General features: G+C 45.4%; 1 protein-coding gene across 8 annotated transcripts in view; it reads left to right on the plus strand.

Moving 5' to 3' along the window:
* PIKFYVE (phosphoinositide kinase, FYVE-type zinc finger containing) overlaps positions 1–22,477 on the plus strand; it is a 936,520-nt gene that overhangs the window by 626,216 nt on the left and 287,827 nt on the right. For all 8 annotated transcript variants that reach the window (XM_033947121.1, XM_033947126.1, XM_033947127.1 and 5 more), the window contains one exon: positions 21,654–21,762. In XM_033947121.1, coding sequence (XP_033803012.1) covers positions 21,654–21,762 — 109 coding nt within the window. The remainder of the gene's footprint in view (positions 1–21,653; positions 21,763–22,477) is intronic.

A 22,477-nucleotide genomic window follows, 5' to 3' on the forward strand; every position in this document is an offset into this window, starting at 1 on the left:
AGGATGAAGTTAAGAGGTGATAGGCTCTGGAGTTATCTGAGGAAATACTTTTTTACGGAAAGGGTGGTGGATATGTGGAACAATCTCCTGGAGGAGATGGTGGAAACAGAGACTGTGTCTGAATTCAAGAGGGCTGAGATAGGCACGTGGGATCTCTCAGAGAGAGAAAGAGATAATGGTTACTGTGGGCGGGCAGACTAGATGGGCCATTTGGCCTTTATCTGCCATCATGTTTCTATGGCAGAGCTTGATTGCATTATGCCCTTTGGATGTTATGCCACCTTTATCTTCTGACTCTGCCTTTTGTTTTGAATCCGGCTGATTCCCTTGGGATTAGTCTGCACGGTCGCCCTGGGAGTTTGGGTTTAGTTGAAGACCACTCCATCAGCAGGCCTTTTATGCATGGTTTTCTCCCCTTTTACTTCTGGGGTTTGAAAGAGCAAAAGAAAAAAAACCAACAAAACCTCTTACTTTTTTCCTCCATCCACAGTTTCTTGGTCTGGTTACAGGCAATAGGATGCCCAGGCTGCACTTTCTGGATCTCTCAAGCTATGTTTTAAGCTTTCTCTGCTGGCTCCTGCTGTTCAACAGTTTGAGCTCGCTAATGTGCATTCCACTGTGACCCAGGATACCTGGCGTGTGGCTCTCCCTGATGTTGGAAAAGTAGTGTTTAAGGACTCCTAGGATCGCACAGTGGATATTTGGAAAAAAAAAAAAATAATAATAATATTTTTTTTTGAAGTGGCTTCTTCAGGCTTCATGGCAGCGAAAAGCAGTTTTTATTCTTATTTCTAGAAATTGAGATAACCTAAGGTTCAGACATTTTCTGCAGACAGCTCTTAGCCCTCAGCTTCTTTTTTAAAACACATCTGATTTTACAGAGACTCATAAAGATCCATTTGGTGATCTTTTTCAACCACAGTGAAGGAGTTCCAAGCACCTCAGATTTTCTGTGCTTTTCAGACTTTTTTGTATTCTCCTACAGAATTATTGCTTTTGGCTACAGAGTCTTCAACTTTTGTAGGTAGTCTCTCCCCCCAGGTGGGGCTCTAATTTCTTGCCTCTGCTTCGAAGGTGGCACTCTTTTTTACTATGCAGCCTTCTTTACTTATCATAGAGGAGTAGCCTAGTAGTTAGTGAATTGGCCTGCGAACCTGGAAAAATGGGTTCAGTTCTCACTGCAGCTCCCTGAGACTCTGCAAGTCACTTGACCCTTCATTGCCCCAGGTACAAAATAAGCATCCACTATAATAAAACCTTTAGTGCGCATGCGCACTTCAATCTGCATGTCTCCGTGTCTCCGTGATCCGTGACTCTGTGCTGCCGCATGCGCAATAGAAGTGGTGTGGTGTGGTGGTTTCCCTATCGCCGTCCCTTGGCAATGCTGGCTCCTTCTACTGCGCATGCAGAGGCACCTTATGTACGGACGCACGGAGGCGGCGACTCCCCCCTCCCACCCTCACTCCGTCTAATAGGACCAAGGAGATCACAAAAATAATGGAAGCAAGCAAAGGAGTGATTTAAGGGTAGGTGGGAGAAGGGTCTGGGGCTGAAGCATCTCAACGAACGAAATCAGGCAATGGAGTGATTTAAGGGTAGGTGGGAGAAGGGGGCTGGAGCTGAAGCGTCTCAGCAAACGGAATCAGGCAAAGGAGTGATTTAAGGGTAGATGGGAGAAGGGGGCTGGAGCTGAAGCGTCTCAGGAAAACGGAATCAGGCAAAGGAGTGATTTAAGGGTAGATGGGAGAAGGGGGCTGAAGCTGAAGCATCTCAGTGAACGGAAGCAGGCAAAGGAGTAATTTAAGGGTATGTGGAAGAAGGGGGCTGGAGCTGAAGCGTCTCAGCGAACGGAAGCATGCAAAGGAGTGATTTAAGGGTAAATAGGAGAAGGCTGGAGCTGAAGCATCTTAGCAAACGGAAGCAGGCAAAGGAGTGATTTAAAGGTAGGTGAGATAAGGGGGCTGGAGCTGAAGCGTCTCAGCGAATGAAGCAGGCAAAGGAGTGATTTAAAGGTAGGTGGGAGAACGGGGCTGGAGCTGAAGTGTCTCAGCGAATGGAAGCAGGCAAAGGAGTGATTTAAGGGTAGGTGGGAGAAGGGGGCTGGAGCTGAAGCGTCAGCGCACGAGAACGAAAGACAGACACACAGAGAGACAGCGGGTAGGGAGAGAGACAGAAAGAAAGAAAGATAGACTGAGGGCCGGGGAGAGAGAAAGAAAGAGACAGGGGGCCAGGGAGAGAGACAGACAGAAAGAAAGAAAGACAGACAGCAGGCCAGGGAGAGAGACAGACAAAAAGAAAGAAAGACAGAGAGCGGGCCAGGGAGACAGACAGAAAGAAAGACAGACAGACAGTGGGCAGGGAGACAGACAGACAGTGGGCAAGGAGAGAGACAGACAGAAAGAAAGACAGACAGCAGGCAGGGAGAGAGATAGACAGAAAGAAAGACAGACAGCGGGAGGTAGAGAGACAAAAAGAAAGGAAAAAGAGGACAGGGGAAGGGAGAGAGACAGAAAGAAAGAAAGACAGACAGACATATATTCTAGCACCCGTTAATGTAACGGGCTTAAAGACTAGTTTTCAATAAATGTTTACAAAAGAAACATAACAGAATATGAAAATCACAAAAGACAAAATTTTTTTTACATAGAATAATCAAATGAAGAAATTTCATCTAGCCCTTATTAACTGGCGAGAAGTACATTTATACAGGTAAAAGAAAAACATAAAAAAACAAAAGGAAAGAAAAGAAATTCTATATGCATCTATTCAATTATTACTCCTCAATAGAAATCAGCTATCTCAAACCTAAAAATGAAAAACTCCTACTTTTGATCAAGAAATTGTGTTAACTGGACAGGATCCCAAAAAATATAGAGGGGCAAAATAAAAAAAAAACGTCTTAAGTCCCCTTTTGGCTTAAGTCCCTAAACGTTCAACCCAGAAGCAGGGAAAGTGTCCATAACCAAAACATACGTCCATGTTTTGATTATGGCTTTCCTTGCCTAAACGCCCAATCTCCACTACGTCTAAAAGTACCCCCCATAGCACGTCTACACTTTTTAACCATAATGAAAAAAAAAACACAAAACGTCCAACAGAAGGGCTTTTAGGCGAAGGAGGAGCCAGTCCTTCGCCTAAAAGCTGGATTCTGTAACCGGTGTCTGTCAAAAACAACACCGGTTACAGAATCCTTCCTTCCCCCAACAACGATCCAGGCAGGAGGGTGCCCAAGCCCTCCTGCCATGTCAAATCGCGACCCCCCCCTCCCGACGATATCGGGGCAAGAGGGAGTCCAAGCCCTCTTGCCCTATTGAAGCCGCGACCCCCCCCCCCTGATAACATCGGGGCAAGAGGGAGTCCAAGCCCTCTTGCCCCGTTGAAGCCGTGACCCCCCCCCCTGATAACATCGGGGCAAGAGGGAGCCCAAGCCCTCTTGCCCCAGGCACCCACGGCACCCCCGACTCGTTCGGGCCAGGAGGGAGCCCAAGCCCTCATGGCCCAGGTGACCCCCCACCCCCTCCCCCACTACAGTACGGGCAGGAGGGATCCCAGGCCCTCCTGCCCTCGACGCACCCCCATCCCCCCCAACGTCCGCCCCCCCAAGAACCCCCGATCGGCCCCCCCACAGCCGACCCGCGAACCCCCCCGGCCGGACCTCTCAGACTTGCCTACTAGTGGCCAAGCAATATAGATGCATTATAATATTTTTTGTTTTATTTTTAATCCCTACTTGCCCTGCCTTCTGGAGAAGCCCCAGTGAAGGAACGGGACACAGCTGGAGAGGGTAACAGAAAAGTTGGTGGGGAGAGCGGCACTTATCCTTTTATGTTCAGCGGTGCTCTCCTTGGGGGTGGACACGAGCGGAAACTTTACACAGGGGGGAAGCCGACGCTCAGAGCAGGGCTGCCGCATCCTGCCCCTTCGACAGTCCAGATACATGCCACTGTGGCCGTGCGGGATGCGGCTGCGGCTGCAGCCAGTTACTGAGAGTGTCGTGTCCCGAGGCCAGAGTTTGCAGGGTGCGTAGTTCCTGTTTTGGACCACGCATTGTTATAGGAACTGAACCCGGGGGGGGGGGCCTCTAACACTGCATGCGCCGGTTTCCCTTTTCTTCCAGCTTCCCTTCTCTTCTGAAACAGGAATGACATAACTTCCTGTTTCGAAGAAGAAAAGCCAGCGCACGCAGTGTTAAAGCCCCTGAGTTCAGTTCATTTGTGGGCAAGAGATCAGTGTGTGAATGGAAGGGAGGGAAGCTATCTTCTCCAGGCAGTCGGGGAGAGGAAAGCTGATCGGCCGGTAGATTGTGAAGGCAATGCGAGTCAATCATGGAGCCCAGGATGGGCTCCTCGATCGACTCACTTTGCCTTGGCGATCTACCGGTCGATCACGATCGACCTATTGGGCACCCCTGCCCTAGACTGTATAATATCTTGTGTCTTCAAGAAAAGCAGTCAGACTCCAACTGATTCATTCTTTGCTGCATTAATACTTTTTGTTTTACTGGTATATAATAAAGAGTACAGATTGGCACTTCATACCCAAAATTTCCCCAAGATACTTTCGTAAAAGGATCTCTGGGGAGATTAAATGAGTTTTCAGAAAATTTATCATTCTTAGGTTTCTCAACCTAGCAGCGTTCTCCATTGATTCAAGTTTTAAATGAACAGTGTTGGAATCTTTCATTGCAGACATGGAGAACAACTGTAGGTTAGAAACCTGTTTTTCCATAGTTGTCATAGATGAGTCTATGTTTTTAATATTGGAATCAACACTTTCCAGTTTTTCTATAACTTCTTTAGAAAATTCTTGTGATTGAGATACAACTGTTTTCAATAATTTCTCCATCCTCACATTAAGTAACCAAATGTCCTTCAAGGAAACCTCTTCTGGAATTTCATCTGAGCCTACCAGCCCCTCTGTAGAGGTAGTAAAAATTTGAGGCATTTAAAAAAATGATATATCTGTTTTGTCTGGAGGATCAGAGGCTTCAATTGAAGCACCAGGACCAACTCTGGATCCTGTAACCTCAGAGGATGTTGGAGGGAGAGGAGGAGTTTGTTCGGGAGAACTAAGAGAAACTCCTGAGACCTGGTCTAATCTCTCTGCTTGAGAGGGGTCTGATACTGAAGTAATCACATGACGGTCCATTGGACCTATCATAATGGGTGAATAAACTTTACTTTTCCCCATATGCCCAATCACAAACAGGTAGTGCACGGCCACAAATTTCCTGAAATTTGTCCAAAATAGCTAAGGGGGAAAAAAAGGACACTTAAAGATAGTAATTACCAAGTCCACCAAATTCCTCTCTCCAACTTCTCCCCGTGGTGCCAAAAAAACTTTCAGAACCACCAGCTCTTCATCATTTTCAGCCTGTTGGAGAGGAGCCCGGATGATGTCACATCTGTCCTCAGCAGTGCCTGCCCAATTTGCACTGAAAGAAGGACTGAAAATGCTGCAGGAAATCAATAAGCAGAAAATAGTCTACAGGCAGTTCTTTTCTCCCTTAGCAGATGCCCAGGAGTCAGCACACCTCTCAAAATTACCACTAGTTCTTCCTCGTTTTCAGCCTGTTGGAGAGGACCCCGGATGATGTCACACCTGTCCTCAGCAGTGACTGCCTGATTTGCAGCACTGAAAGCAGGACTGAAAACGCTGCAGGAAATCAATAAGCAGAGAAGAGTCTGCAAGCAGTTCTTTCCTCTCTTAGCAAATGCCCAGGGGTCAGTACACCTCCCCTGATATTTTATTTCTTGTAGAAAGGAATGTATATTGTAATATCATCTGCATAGGAGAAGTAAGTGAGGTCGGTCTTGTCTAAGAAATGTCCTAGTGTTGACATCAGTACATTGAAAAATATTGGAAAGAGTGTTGAGCCTTGGAGTGCTCTGCTTGATGCTGACCATTCTTCCAATCTTTCTCCTTTCATTTTTATGCTACATGTTCAGTTTGTTAGGAATTCTTCTAGCCAAGTGTACTTATTCCTAGGAAGTTTAGGATCAGTAATAAGATTTGATGGTCTACCACAGTGGTTCCCAAACCCTGTCCTGGGGGACCCCCAGCCAGTCAGGTTTTCAAGATATCCCTAATGAATATGCATGAGAGAGATTTGCATATAATGGAAGCGACAGGCATGCAAATATCTTTCATGCATATTCATTAGGGATATCTTGAAAACCTGACTGGCTTTGGGTCCCCCAGGACAGGGTTTGGGAACCACTGGTCTACCACATCAAATGCAGTAGCTAAGTCGAATTGTAATACAAGGACAGATGATATTACATGCTTATGCATGTTCCAATCTCAAATGTCAGGGCACTGAGTAGTGTTTCAGTGCTAGAGTGTTTATGATGTTCCAGGTACGTTGTGATTTGATTTGTTACTACGCTTTCTAATAGCATAACATGAAGTGAAGTCTGTAATTCTTGACATTGTAAAACCAGAGGGCATAATTTGAGGCTGAGGTGTAGAAGACTCAAGGGCAATGTAAGGAAATTCTTCTTTACAGAGAGGGTGGTGGATGCCTGGAATGTGCTCCCGAGAGAGGTGGTGGAGAAGAAAACGGTGACAAGAGTTCAAAAAAGTGTGGGATGAACACAGAGGATCTGGAATCAGAAAATAATAGTAAATATTGAAGAACTATGGCCAGTACTGGGCAGACTTGCACGGTCTGTGTCTGTATATGACCATTTGGTTGAGAATGGGCTGGGGAGGGCTTTGATGGTGTAGATGGGCTGCAGTGAGCTTTGACGGAGACTTCAGTAGTTGGAACCTAAGAACAGTACCGGGCAGAGCTTTGGATTCATGCCCAGAAATAGCTAAGAAGAAGAAATAAAATTTAAATTGAATCAGGTTGCGCAGACTGGATGGACCATTCAGGTCTTTATCTGCCGTCATCTACTATGTTACTATTTCTCCCTTTTGATCTTTTGGAATTGGTGTAAGAATGCTTTTTCCTAGGTGTTTGGGGAATATTTCTTTTTCTAGTTTGTCATTCAGCCAGTCTAATACATAGTTGTAGTATATTTTTGATGGATTTTGTTGTAGAAAAATTGGGCAGACATCTAAAGAGCATTGAGTTTTGGTGTATTGGGGTAGTAATCTTATTAACTCCATTTCTCTGATTGGGGAGAATTCTTCCCAATACCTGTCTGTTGGGCATTTTGCTTGTGGAAATTATTTTATCTTTTTTGAGTTTGTGCTATTTCCTAGTACTTCTATGCAGTTTGCTGTGTTTCCTTTATTAGTTCTGATGTGGTCTACTTTTGCTTTGAAAAAGGTTGCCAATTCAGCTGCTTTTGGGGTATTTGTTGATTTGGTTGTTAATTCAGTTGGGTTAGCTAGGAAGTGTATTATTTGAAATAATTTTTTTCAAATCTGGTTTTCTTTTTCCGATTTGTTTGGAATAATGCTTGCATTTGGCTAGCTTTATTTGGGTTTTGTAGTGGTTGATGTTTTTTCTCCATGAGATTTTGTTGTCTTCAGTTTGCTGCTTATTCCATTTCCTTTCTAGGACCCTGTATTCCTGTTTCAGTGATAATAGTTCTGTGAACCGGGGAGGGGGGGGGGGGTCTTTTATCTTTGATTTTTTTTCACTCTTGGAGTATGTTTCATCTAGTAGTACTTTGACATTCTCATTCCATTTGTTGATGAAAAGAATATACAGAAAATCTATACAAAAAAGGCAATGAGAATAACATTGGGGAAATTGAATTGGAAACTGATGTTGAAGAAGAACAAGATATTTTAAAAGAAGTCATAGCAGCAATTAAAGCTTTATCGAAAAACAAGTCACCTGGTAGCGACAGTATTCCAATTGAATTTTCCAGAAAGACTTTCCTCTACTAGGTGTATTAGACAGTTGAGCAGAGCCCTACCTGTCAAATTGGAAGCTGACACTGGACCAAGCACCGAGTACTTGGATGCTTTGGACTATGATGAGCCTCCCAAAAATCTCCAAGTTACCGTTACATGGCATTTTTAAAGAGACACTTTTCAAAAATTGGGAAACGCCTTTAACTATCATGGTAGAAAACTAGATGCCATTTACAAAATCAAAGTCCAGGGTTTGATAAACCACAACTTCAACATTAATCATTACTTGTGGAAGCAACCCTTAAGAAAACTTCTAGTACAAGAGTTTATGCCTCAGTGCCACCAAGGCGTGAAGACCGTACTATGGACAAATTTGGACATCCCATTTATCAAAATTATATGCTGGTAAGCAGGATTCTTAATTACAATTTCTACATGTCCTGTTATCTAAAATGTCTGGTAAGGAAATTGCCTGACTTTGAAAAGTATATTCCTTCAGACACCTTACAGAATATCAGCAAACTATTTACACTATTTACACTCTTTCACACACTAGAAAATTGCAAGGTCAGCTTATGATGCTTTTGAGATATCATCCAGAGCATCTGCTATGTCGGTGGCTATGAGACGTGTCTAGCTTGGACATCAATCTCCAAAATACATTAGCCAATATTCCATGTGTAGGAGAAAAACTTTTTGGCGATTCCATTGAGGCAGCCACGCAAAAGTTGACTCAACATGAAAAGAATTGAAATTCTTTAGTCAGAACAAAGACTAACCCCCCTCTTCTACTAAATTGTGCTAGCGGTTTTAGCGCAGGGAGCCAAGCTGAATGGCCTGCACTGCTCCCAACGCTCATAGGAACTCAATGAGCGTTGGGAGCAGCATGGGCCATTAAGCGCTGCTCCCCGCGCTAAAATCACTAGCGCGGTTTAGTAGAAGGGGTAAGCCTCAAGCTTCACAGCAGTTTGCTAAGCCTTCCTATTCATATCAGAAGCGATATACTGCTAAACCTTCTGCTTCTAGGCCACCTCCGCAAAAGTAGCAAAAACAACAGCAGCATCAGAAGGTGGCAGCTCCTCAAAAACCTGCTCAGTCCTTTTGACATGCTTCTGGAGAGTATAGCTGCTGTTCCCCTTTCTCAGCCACTTCCTCAACCAACTGGAGGTCATCTACAATTCTACCATCAATGTTGGACTCTGATAACAACCAACCTGTGGGTTCTCAAAGTCATCAAGGAAGGTTACTCTCTTAATTTTGTCACTATATCTCCAAATCATCCTCCAAGAGAGTCCTCTTTCAGCCCTCAGCAGTCCCTTCTGCTTCGGGAAATAGAGGCTCTGCTTCAACTAGATTCTATAGATGTAGTACCCCTTTCTCAGAAAAATCAGGAGTTCTACTCCAGGTATTTTCTCATCCCAAAGAAGATGGAAGGTCTATGTCCAATTCTCGATCTATGAGATTTAAACAAATTCCTAGTCAAAAAAAAGTTTTGAATGCTATCTCTGGGAACTTAAATCCACTATTAGATCAAAATGATTGGCTATGCTCTCTAGATCTAAAAGAGGCTTATACCCATATATCAATTCATGCTGCTCACAGAAAGTTTCTGCAGCTTTGGACAGCCCATCTACATTTTCAATACAAAGTTTTGCCCTTTGGCCTGGCCTCCTCTCCAAGAGTGTTCACCAAGTGCCTGGTAGTAGTGGCAGCAGCTTTAAGAACTCAAGGTTTCCAAGTGTTTTCCTATCTCAACGATTGGCGCATAAAAGGCATCTTTCCTCAAGATGTGTTCTCGGTTGACAATCCTGTTTCTTCAGCAGTTAGGGTTTGAAGTCATCTTTCCGAAATCTCAACTTCAACCCTCTCAAACTCTACAATTCATAGGGGCCCTGCTCAACACCATTCAGTTCAGGGCTTTCCTACCTCAGCAAAGACAAGACAATTTGCAACCAAGTCTATCATCTTCCATCCATCACAGTTAGACAAATGATGACACTATTGGGTCATATGGCATCTACAGTCCACGTTACACCCTTCGTAAAACTTCATCTCAGAACAGCTCAGTGGACCCTGGTCAGTGGCGTACCTAGGGGGGGGGGGGGGGGGGCGGGCCGCCCCGGGTACCAGCCCTAAGGGGGTGTTCCCGGCCTTGCCGTTCAGTCCCCCGCCACCCCCGAAGGACCGCTCGCCCCCCTGGCCTCCCCGCACCACCTATGAACAGCCGCAGCAGGATCGCGAAGTCAGCGTCAGCATCCCTGCGCTGCTTCCTACGACGCGATCCCGCCCCTCCTCTGACGTCAGAGGAGGGGCGGGACCGTGGCGCAGGAAGCAGCAGGGATCGCTGACGCTGACTTCGCAATCCTGCTGCGGCTGTTCATAGGTGGTGCGGGGAGGCCAGGGGGGCGAGCGGTCCTTCGGGGGTGGCGGGGGACTGAACGGCAAGGCCGGGAACACCCCCTTAGGGCTGGTACCCGACGCTGACTTCGCGATCCTGCTGCGGCTGTTCATAGGTGGTGCGGGGAGGCCAGGGGGGCGAGCGGTCCTTCGGGGTGGGTCGGGGCATCAGGCCTTCAGGGTGGGGCGGGCGGGCAGGCAAGCAGGCTTTCAAGGGGGAGGGGGTGACAGGCAGGCAGGCAGGCCTTCAAGGGGGGACAGGCCTTCGGGGGGGGGGGTGCAGACATTCAAGGGGTGCAGGCCTTCAAGGGGGGCAGGCAGGCCTTCAGGGGGGTGCAGACCTTCGGGGGGGGGTGTAGGCCTTTGGGGGGGTGCAGACCTTCAAGGGGGTGCAGGCCTTCAAGGGGGGAAAGGCAGGCAGGCCTACAAGGGGAGGGGACAGGCCTAGAAGGGGGGGGGACAGGCCTACAAGGGGGGGGACAGGCCTACAAGGGGGGGGACAGGCCTTCAAGGGGGGGTGCAGGCCTTCAAGGGGGGGGTGCAGGCCTTCAAGGGGGGTGCAGGCCTTCAAGGGGGGAAAGGCAGGCAGGCCTTCAAGGGGGGGGACAGGCCTACAAGGGGGGGGGACAGGCCTACAAGGGGGGGGACAGGCCTTCAAGGGGGGGTGCAGGCCTTCAAGGGGGGGTGCAGGCCTTCAAGGGGGGGTGCAGGCCTTCAAGGGGGGAGACAGGCCTTCAAGGGGGGGAAAGGCAGGCAGGCAGGCCTTAAAGGGGGGACAGGCCTACAAGGGGGTGGGACAGGCCTTCAAGGGGGGGACAGGCCTTCGGGGGGGTGCAGACCTTCAAGGGAGTGCAGGCCTTCGGGGGGGGGGGTGCAGTCCTTCAGGGGTGGGGTTTAGGCCTTCAGAGGGGGACAGACCTTCGGGTGGGAGGTAAAGTCCTTCGGGGGGTGCAGGTCTTCAGGGGTGGGGTGTAGCCCTTCGGAGGGGGGACAGACCTTCGGGGGAGGGGGGTCCTGGTGTAAAAGTACACAGAGGGAGAGAGGGAAGGGGGGGTTCAAAGATACATGCATATGCCAGACTTTGGGGGTTAGAAATAATGGGTCTAAAAACAGAGGAGTGGGAGAGAGATGGTGCATAATGGGATTTAGGGAGGGAAGGAACAGAAAGGGAGAGAACTTGGAAACAGGGGATGGTGTGGAGGGGGGATAGAGATACTGGATAGGAGGATAGTTGGGAACAGAAAGGGAGAGATGGTGGATCCTGGGGTGGTGGGGAGTTGAGAAAAGGTGAATCTGTGGATGGAGACAAAAAAAAGGAAAGATGCCAGATCTCCGGGAGAGGGAAGGGAAACGGAAGGGGAGAACAGAGATGGCAGACGGATGGTTAGCACGGAGAAAGGAGACCCTGGCAAGCAAGACAACAAGAGCCTGGGACCAACAAGATTTGAATATTGATCAGAGAACAAAAGGTAGAAAAAATAATTTTATTTTCTGTTTTGTGATTACAATATGTTAGATTTGAAAAGTGTACATGAGACAGCTTGAAATGGGAACTTTTCTATTTTTGTGAATGGCAAGGCTGAGTTCAGTTAAAATATATGCTTTATAAGAAAATATAATAATGTGTTTTATAAAGTTTATAAGCATTGCTGGCATACTCGGTGAGGTGTTCCTAGTGTTGGTGGTGGTGGTAGCATGTCAGTGTGTTGAGAGGAAGAGGTAGTCTGGGAAATTCTGCTGAGCAAACTCTGGGCCCATTTCCACCCCCAGTTAGTCCACTCCACTCAACTGGTTCACACACTGAGTGGGTCTTTGGGTGTTATTTCTGGGTAGTTGTTTTAGAATCTCTTCCAGTGGTTTGTCAGTATCTCCTTCTGGTCCAAGGAAGGAAACTTTGTCAACCTTAGCATTGACCTTCAGAATATGTTTGTAACAGCGCTGCTTGTGTGGCATTAGGCTATGTAGTGATCGAAAGAAAAAAACAGACCTTTGCACATTTTTGCACTATATGGTGGGTGTATGAGGAGATTCATTTCCTGCACAGTTAAGTCCATTTTTTCTACTGAATAATAGTCTAGGTACAATGAAAGTAAATAGCAAAAATGTTTGAGTAGATAATTAAGGAAATCTTTTTCATATTGCTTGCTAATGGACTGGGAAAAAAGACTGTTCAAGCAAATGTCTCCAGAACTGCTTTAATGGAAAAATGTGATTTTTTTTTTTTTAAGTACTTTGTGAAATTTATTGTTGTTGTGAAATTTATTGTTATACTTTGTTTAAACTTAAAAAGCGGTGTCATTAACAGTGAATCTAATCGAAAAATCGATTCAACAGGGTGAATCGGATCGAATGAAATATTTTTCTCTGAATCGGGCAGCACTATTGGCTACCATGAGAATGGGCTACTGGGCATGATGGACCATTGGTGTGACCCAGTTAGGCTATTCTTATGTTATGTTCTCATCTGTAGGGGCCTTTGTTTTCACTTCTTATTTTAATGTATTTTTTTCCTGGGAACTTATCAGTGTTTTTTTATAATGGGAACAAAAATGGAAGAGAATTAATGTGTGTGGAATGGGGGGGGGGGTAACTAATTTCTTCAGCTAAATAATTCAATCCACTTCAAACAGACATAGGAGAACTCACGCACCATTCACACACCCTCCAACCAAAAACGTCAAAAGAAAAAAACTGTTTGACAACCTCCTAGCCATTCGAGCTGCAACACTTGACCCCCAACTCTACAACCTATTGACCTCGACCACAAACTACAAAACCTTAAAAAAAGAAATAAAAACCCTTCTATTAAAAAAACACATAAAACCAAACTAACATAATCAGAACTGTCCCAAGCATCACCTGCAACTACTCCATATGTACTTCTGATGTCATGACAATTCAGACATAATTTATGTTATGTTATGTTTGGAATAATGGTTACATAAATGAGGTTCAATAAAAGAAAATTTTCTGTGGGAGCATTTGTTGGAACTTCTGTTATCCTGATTTCTTCTATCTGTGGGCTTTCTTTAGCTAACCTACTTATCTGGGGCTTTCCACTTCTGCAGCTGCCCTTTTCACGGTCCACTTTGCGCTTGCACTCTCTGGGGAGGGGGGGTTGGGTCTGGGCTTGGTGGGGTAGGTGTGTCTGGTAGTTTTGTCTGGGTGGTGGCTGGGTGTTTCTTGGGTGCTTGTTGTGCGGATTGGTGTGTCTGGTGAGCGGTCTGGGTGTTGTTGCTTGTGGGGGTTTTTTTCATTATAAAATATGGCTGAGGGTCTAGTCCGGCTTATTATTCTTGTGGGTTCTGGGGTGGGATTTGTTTGCTTGCCCCAAGTTTTGGCCTTTTGTTGTGTATTGCTATGCCTCTCATTGGCAATTTTCTCTTGGGAGAGGCTTGTTCATGCTTGTTGTTGCTGTTACTCTCATTCTGTGTTCTTTTTGATAATGTATAAGTTTCTGTACAGACCATGGTTGCTTGTCTGGACCTTTTGCCATTCTCAATAAAAATACTTTGGAAAAAAAAAAAAAAAAAAAAAAGAAAATTTTCACTGCCTGTTTCTATTCTGACCATTTATTCCATTTCATGGTTATTGCAAAAAAAAAAAAAAAAAAAAATTTTACATGAGGGGGGGGGGGGGGTGTCAAAAAATGATGGGCCCCGGGTGCCACATACCCTAGGTACGCCACTGACCCTGGTGTCTCAATTGTCTCAAGCTTTCGATCCATTCTCACAGAAAATTACAGTTACATCATCGCTTCGTCAATCTCTTCAGTGTTGGATGAATTCCTCAAATGTTTCCAAAGGGCTGTTGTTTCAAAAGCCTCCACATCATAAAGTTCTGACCACAGATTCATTCAAGTATGTTTGGGGAGCTCTCCTGGACAGTCTTCACATATAAGGTCACTGGTCTATTCAGTAACAGAAGCTCCATATAAACCTTGGAACTAAGAGAGATTTAAAATACTCTAAAGACTTTCCAAACCAGAATATCCAATCAGGTCCTCCCTAGTATGCACGGAAAATTAAGTTGCGATGTATTACATAAACAAGCAAGGAGGTAAGGGTTCTCTGACTTTCTTTCAAGAGGCTGAGAAGATTTTGAATTGGGCAATTGCTCGAAACATATTTCTAAAAGCTGTCTATGTTCAGGGAGTGCAAAATACTCTTGCCGACAAACTCAGCAGTTTCCTTCAGCCGCACAAGTGGACACTCAACTCCACGATCTTGCATCAGATATTCTCTCTTTGGGGGATTCCTCAGATAGACCTATTTGCATCCCCCCACAATCTCAAGCTTCCTTAATTCTGTCCCAGACAATACTCTCCTCATTGTCTAGAGGCAGATGCCTTTCTCCTGGATTGGACGGACAAATTCCTTTGTGTTTCCACCAATTTCTCTCATTCTTAAGACACTAGTCAAGCTCAAACGAGACTCAGCCACCATGATCCTGATGGCCCAGACAACCGTGGTTTTCCCTTCTAACTTCAGCTCAAAGTCAGGGATCCAATACCCCTGCAGATTTTTCCATTTCTTCTCACGCAGTCTTTTACATCCCAATCTACAGTTGTTGCACCTGACAGCTTGGTACCTCTCAGGATGACCTCAGCAGACGCTATCTCTCTGATCCTGTCAGAGTCATTTTGGTTGCATTCAGAAAACCTTGTACACAGCAGTGTTACAACAGAGGAGGACACAATTTTCAACATGGTGTACTCTTCATCATCAAGATGCTTCGTCGTCCTCCATATCTTCAGTGTTGGATTACCTTCTCCACTTATCCAATTCAGGTCTTAAAACCACTTCAGTCAGAGTTCACCTTAGTGCTATCAGTGCTTTTCATATTCCGGTCAATAATAAATCTCTCACTGCGCATCCTTTTGTTTCCAGGTTTATGAAAGGACTTTTCAATATCAAACCACCTCTCCAACTGCCTCTAGTAGTTTGGGATCTTAATATTGTTCTCAAGAGACTGATGAAACCTCCATTTGAACCAAAGTCTTCTACTTATCTTAAATATCTCACTTAGAAAGTGGTATTTTTAATCTCCATCACTTCTGCACGTCAAGTGAGTGAGCTTCAAGCTTTGGTGTCAGCCCCATCCTTTACAGTTTTTCACCATGATAAAGTGGTTCTCCGTACCCATCCTAAATTCTTACAGAAAGTAGTCATGAAATTTTATCTCAATCAATTGTGTTTCCAGTTTTCTTTCCATAGCTTCATTCTCACCCTGGAGAAACAGCTCTCCATACCTTAGAGTGTAAACGAGCCTTGGCTTATTACTTACAAAGGACTATGTTGGGCCAGCCTGTAACCAAGAGAACTATTTCCACATGGCTAGCAGCCTGTATTTCCTTCTGCTATGCTCAGGCTGGGCTGCAGCTTGGGGGTCATGTAATAGCACATAAGGTCTAAGCTATAGCAGCATCAGTTGCATTCTTACGTTCCACTCTCATAGATGAAATCTGCAAAGTAGCCACTTGGTCCTCATTTCACACGTTCACGTCTCACTACTGTCTGGAATCTTTTTCCAGACAGGATGATCACTTTGGCCAAGCAGTATTACAAAATTTATTCTCTTAATGGCCAACTCTACCTCCATCCCATTGCAGTAAGCTAGAGTGTCCCACTTGTGAGAATATGCTGCCTTCTTGTCCTAGGATAAAGCACAGTTACTTACTGTAACAGGTGTTACCCGGGGACAGCAGGCAGATATTCTCATATCCCACCCACCTCCCCTGGTTGGCTTCTTAGCTTGCTTATGGAACTGAGGTGCATGAGCGAGCATCAGGCGGGCAGTTGCAAAGTTTCTTAAAACTTAAAGTGACAGTATACTTTTAAAGCTGTCCGTACCCGGCCTCCATGGATGATGTCACCCACATGTGAGAATATTTGCCTGCTGTCCTCAGTTATTTGCCTGCTGCCCTCAGATAACACCTAATAAGGTAAATAACTGTACTTAACCAGGCAGTGCATGGGCGGTCTATAGTAATATTCAGTACCACTGTCTGGTTAAGTGTCGCTGAATATTGGTACTTTTGGGGTCAGAAGTGATTTAACTGGGCAAGAACCTCTCCTGCCTGATTAAATTACTTTGAATATTAGGCCCGTAGTTTTCAGATATGCTAAAAATAATGTGAAGGATTAAGCTACTGTGACCTGAGTTGCAGTTCTAAGTGTGACATTGCCAGTTTTTCATAGATAGCAGGGATTCAAGACAAAGTTAGACAAGTTCCTGCTGAACCGGAACGTACGCAGTTAGGGCTGGTCTCAGGGCATTGGTCTTTGACCTAGGGGCCGCCGCGGGAGTGGACTGCTGGGCATGATGGACCACTGGTCTGACCCAGCAGCGGCAATTCTTTTTTTTATTTATTTTTTTTTAATTTATCAAGTTGGACTGGAAGACAGCTAACGTCATTCCACTCCACAAGAAAGGCTCCAAGATGGAGACAGCAAACTACAGACCGGTGAATCTCACATCAATAGTGTGCAAACTAATGAAAACTCTAATCAAACGCCAATTGGATACGATCCTGAACGAGGAGAATTACGGGATCCCCGTCAACATGGATTTACTAAGGGGAGATCCTGCCAATCCAACCTGATCAGCTTCTTTGACTGGGTGACGAGGAAGCTGGATGTTGGGGAGTCCCTGGACATCGTATACATGGACTTCAGTAAAGCATTCGATAGCGTACCACACCGCAGGTTGCTGAGCAAGATGAGTTCTATAGGATTGGGCGACAGATTGACGAAATGGGTTGGGAACTGGCTTGGAGGTAGGCTTCAGAGGATAGTGGTGAACGGCACCCCCTCTGAAATGACGGAGGTAATCAGTGGAGTGCCGCAGGGCTCGGTCCTGGGCCCGATCCTATTCAACATCTTTATAAGAGACTTGGCAGAAGGGCTGCGAGGTAAAATAACATTATTCGCCGATGACGCCAAAGTAAGCAATGTAGTGGGCAAAAGCACAACAGACATAAATTCAATGTCCGACAACATGATGCACGACCTACTCCTACTGGAGCGCTGGTCTAGGTCCTGGCAACTCAGCTTCAATGCCAAAAAATGCAAAGTCATGCACCTGGGCAGCCATAATCCATGCAAGACTTACACCCTTAATGGCGAGATCCTAACAAGAACTAAAGCAGAACGAGACTTAGGGGTGATCGTCAGTGAGAACATGAAGACTGCCAATCAAGTGGAGCAAGCTTCATCCAAGGCAAGGCAAATCATAGGTTGCATACGCAGGAGTTTCGTCAGCCATAAGCCTGAAGTCATTATGCCATTGTATAGATCCATGGTGAGGCCCCACCTGGAATACTGTGTGCAATTCTGGAGGCCGCATTACCGTAAAGATGTGCTGAGACTGGAGTCGGTCCAAAGAATGGCCACCCGGATGGTCTCGGGACTCAAGGATCTCCCGTACAAGGAACAGCTGGATAAGTTGCAGCTGTACTCACTCGATGAACGCAGAGAGAGGGGTGACATGATCGAGACATTCAAATATCTCACGGGCCGCATCGAGGTGGAAGAAGATATCTTCTTTTTCAAGGGTCCCGCGGCAACAAGGGTGCATCCGTGGAAAATCAGGGGCGGGAAACTGCACGGGGACACCAGGAAATTCTTTTTCACTGAAAGGGTGGTTGATCGCTGGAATAGTCTTCCACTTCAGGTTATTGAGGCCAGCAGCGTGCCTGATTTTAAGGCCAAATGGGATAGATACGTGGGATCTATTCTCAGAGAAAGGTAGGGGAGGGTCATTGGGGTGGGCAGACTAGATGGGCCGTGGCCCTTATCTGCCGTCTATTTCTATGTTTCATCATTAGCATTTTTACAGATAACAATAAGGAAAGGAAAAGTTACAGAAAAATAAAATATTTCAAGTATTATTCACTATCTCCTCTAGTCCATTTAATAGGAGAATATATCCTGATATTAATTAATCAATACATTCAAACATAATCATGATCAAAAATCAAATATTTATGGTGCATCACAAATCTAAACTCCAAACTATTATTAATTCAGATGGCGGCCTTACAAGTTTCATGAAGTTGTAAAAATTGTTCCAATTGGATAGAGTCTCATACATATTCACTTTCTTTATATTTCACTAGGTATTTGCATGGAAACTTTAAGTAAAATGTGGCTCCCAAAGCCAACACCCTTGATTTCAAGGCTAAAAAAGCTTTTCTTCTCAATTGTGTAGCTTGGGCCACATCTGGAAGGATCAATACATTATCTCCACAAAATTTAAGAAGCTTATTCTGAAAATAAGCTTTTATAATTAAAGATTTATCTATCTCTCTTGCACAAGTTATCAATAGGGTAGATCTAGTTTGGATTATATCCTGTGAGTCTTCCAGGAAACCAGTTAGATCAAACTCTATTTGTTCCAACTGGTCTATATCCAAGTCTGCAGGATTTTTCTTTTTCTGTAGGATATAGTATAGATTTATTATGGGCAATTTCTCTGCGTCGGCCAGCCCCAAAACTTCCTTAAAATATTTCCAAATTAAAATTTCTGGGGACAATAAATTAGTTTTTGTGAAATTGACCAATCATAGGTTTTTTGCCCTTAAAATGTTTTCCATTTTCTCAAATTTCGTATGGGTAATATGAAAATCTTTAACAGCTGATGAAGATATCGCTTGCAGTGTAGCTACATGAGACTCTATTATTGTAATACATTTTTCCATAGTCTTCAAATTTGAATCAACATTTTCCAACTTATTAACTACTTCCTTTGAAAATTTTACATTTTGAGTCACCACTGACATTAATAATCCCTCCACTCTAGTATTAATATGCCATAAATCTTTAAAGGAAACTTCCTGTAGCTCAACCTGGGTTTCTCTTACAACTAAAGCCTCCTGAAAGGATAAGCTTTGGGCATCTCCCCATAAACTAATGAGGAAGATACCTGTTGGTCTGATATTCCTACAGGTTGAGAACTGGAACCATTCTTGGGTTTCAGACCAACAGTGATATTAGGTGGAGGAGGGGGAGTTCTTTCTGGGGGACTGAGCGATGCCCCTGATAGTGACTCGGCGCCCCGGCTGTGGCCTAAGGCACTGGTGGACACTAGGGGGCTCATAATCAAAAGAAAAAAACAGGTATAAGTGCCGAAAAAGGGGCCGCTGAGCTGATCGTGGCTGCTGCAATCAGCTCAGCGGCCCCAACAACCTGCCTACCTCCCTACAGCAACGATCGTGGCAGGAGAGATGGCTCATCTCCCCTGCCACGATCCACCCTTCCCACCCCCCCTGACAATGATCAGGGCAAGAGGGAGCCCAAGCCCTCTTACCCTGGCGGCACCCCGACTGCCCGATTTCATTTGTGGCAGGAGGGAGCCCAAGCCCTCCTGCCCACGGCCCGCCCCTGATTGCAGCCAGGTCAGGAGGGAGCCCAAGCCCTCCTGGCCTTTCGCCCCCCACCCCCTACAAGATCGGGCAGGAGGGAGCCCTCCTGCCCAGGCAGACCCCCCAACCCCCACTTCTATACGGGCAAGAGGGATCCCAGGCACTCCTGCCCTCAACACAACCCCTCCAACGATCGCCCCCCACCGACCCCACGATCCCCCCACCTCCACCCCCCTTCCCCGTACCTCAGAACGTTGGCTGGACAGATGGGTGCCAAGCCCGCCCGTCCGGCAGGCCAACCGGCTCCGGAATGGGGCCGGATTGGCCCAGGCGGCTGAAACCCCGCCCACGGGTGGAGCCTGTGGCTCCTGGGCCAACCAGAATAGGCCCGAGAGCCTTAGGCTCCTCCTGTGGGCGGAGCCTTAAGCACAAGGGCTTGGGCTCCCTCTTACCCCAAATGTAATTGGGGAGTCGGGGTGCTGCCGGGGCAAGAGGGCTTGGGCTCCCTCCTGCCACAAACGTAATCGGGGGGGGGGGGGTTGGGCTCCCTCTTGCCCCGATGTCATGGGGGGGGTTGGGGTGGATTCTGTAACCGGTGTTGTTTTTGACAGACACCGGTTACAGAATCCAGCTTTTAGGCGAAGGACTGGCTCGTCCTTCACCTAAAAGCTCTTGTTTTGGGCGTTTGGGGCTTAGGCTTTTTTTAGGTTAATTATAGAGTATAAGTTTAGACGTAGTGGTGGTCTGGGCGTTTAAACAGCTGAACATAGAGGCAAGCCATTATAAAAAAAAACTCCTTTTGAACTTTTTTTTGATTATGGACATTTTCCCTGCTTCTACTTTCAACGTTTAAGGCCTTAGGCCAAAAGGGGACTTAGACTTTTTTTGGATTATGCCCCTCCACGTGTGTATCTATGGGGCCATTCAGAAATTATTCAAAAGCCACTGTTATTAAATCAATTAAATCATGTAAGTGTTTGTCTTGGTACAATTCACTCTACAGGCTGACCAAACTATATAAGAACATAAGAACATAAGAAATGCCATATTATCTTAAATAAACCATAAAAGGTATATTTTTCATATGTATGGACCTTCAGACCGCAATCGGTACTAAACTCCATAGCCAGCCATAATAGATGTGGACACTTTTGCCTTCCCTTTTCTTTTCCCCATAATTTATCAAAAAACTGCTTACATACAAATCATAGGTGTCTCCTGTGTCTCCAAGGGGCTCCCAAGGGGCCTAACATACCCCTTAGAGCACACCCCTTTGGCAACGCCCTACAGCCGCACACCGCAGTCACGGCTTCCTTTTCACTCACAGGTACAGGACCCGAGTGCCCGCCAAGATTCGGCACCCGAAGTCTCCTGCTCACTTGTTAATGAGTACTGCTATCCAGCTGCAGCAAACAGTTCCCACAAATTGCACCTCACAATCAGGGTATTCCCTAGGAATAGACAGTCGTAGCGTCCTTTTCACTCGCGGGTGCAGGACCCGAATGACATCAGGGTGTCTGTCTTGGTGGGTACCTGCCGAGATTTGGCTCCCGAAGTCTCCTGCTCAGCCGTTAATGAGCACTGCTATCCAAGTGCAGCAAACAGTTCCCACAAATTGCACCTCACGATCAGGGTATTCTCCAGCAGCGGCAATTCTTATGTTCTTATATATGCGATTTGTCAGAATTGTCATGATCTATCAATTTTAACACAAAAAGCTATAAAAATCTTACTTTAGTTATATTTTTGTTCATTTTGAGGAGATTGTTTTAGTAGTCTGATGTCCTAATTTAGTGTACACTTTTATGATCTTTTGAATGTGCTCAAACGATTCATACATTAGAATATGATAACATTTATACATCTGTACGTTTTCTGAAATTCCTGCTAGAAGATCATCTGTATGTTGAGGATGTACCTCATTCTGATAAAGAGTGTGATCCAAACAACTTCCATTCTCTTGTCAGAAAATTTGAGTAACACATAATCAAGTTCTGTAGTGGAGAGTGGAAGCTTCCTTTGTACTGCTTGTGGCTGTTACAGTTGTTAATAGACTGTTTCTCTTCTGTGTCTATAGAGTGTCTCAGATGTATCTAGCAGTGGATGATCGTCTCACTTCTCTCAAAACAGACACCTTCAGTAAAACCCGGGAGGAGAAGATGGAGGACCTCTTTGCACAAAAAGAGGTAATGGTTATTTTGCCCATCTTGTTCTTTGATAGAACCATAGAAATGCTTTAATACTTTGTAGAAGGATTTCTGGGAGTGGGTATCAAATCCCATCTATCTGTTTTGCCAAGAATTCTCATGTTTTTTTATGTTAAAAGAACATAATCTGAGGATGACTTCATCCACGGAGTCCAACATGGATAGTGCAAAAGTGTCACCTTTAAAATCTCAAGACTGCTTGTACTGCACTTGTGTGAGTGCCTTCCCACCCAACGCTGACTCATGGAACCATCAATTCTTAATTTTCCGCAAAGCAGAAAAGCTGTTCTTAAAGTTTCTCTAACGTATTTTGTGCCTTCCTATCATTTTTGTCATATTTTTCTGCTTTCTTTCTCTTTCGTTATATATCAAAACTTTTGATTACTTTTTTGCTTTGGGTCTGCGGGCAATTTTCAGCTTGTTCTCAGGCCAGAACATTGACTCATTTTTGGGTTATCAACTACTCGACCTCCCCGGACCATTGAGTACTTTGACCTTGCGTTGGTGGTTTCTTCTTCCATGTCCAAGGTGCCTAGTGGCTTTAAGTGGTGCATTCGATGCTACAGGACCAGTTTGGACAAGGATCCACATAACTGGTGTATCCAGTTTCTAGGTCCTCAACAATGAAATACTTACACGTTGTGCTCTAGGTTGCTTAAGGCCAGTAAATTGCAGTGTGAACATTTTTTCGAGT

This window comes from Geotrypetes seraphini, chromosome 5, assembly GCF_902459505.1.
Source record: "Geotrypetes seraphini chromosome 5, aGeoSer1.1, whole genome shotgun sequence".
Classification (NCBI taxonomy): Eukaryota; Metazoa; Chordata; class Amphibia; order Gymnophiona; family Dermophiidae; genus Geotrypetes; species Geotrypetes seraphini.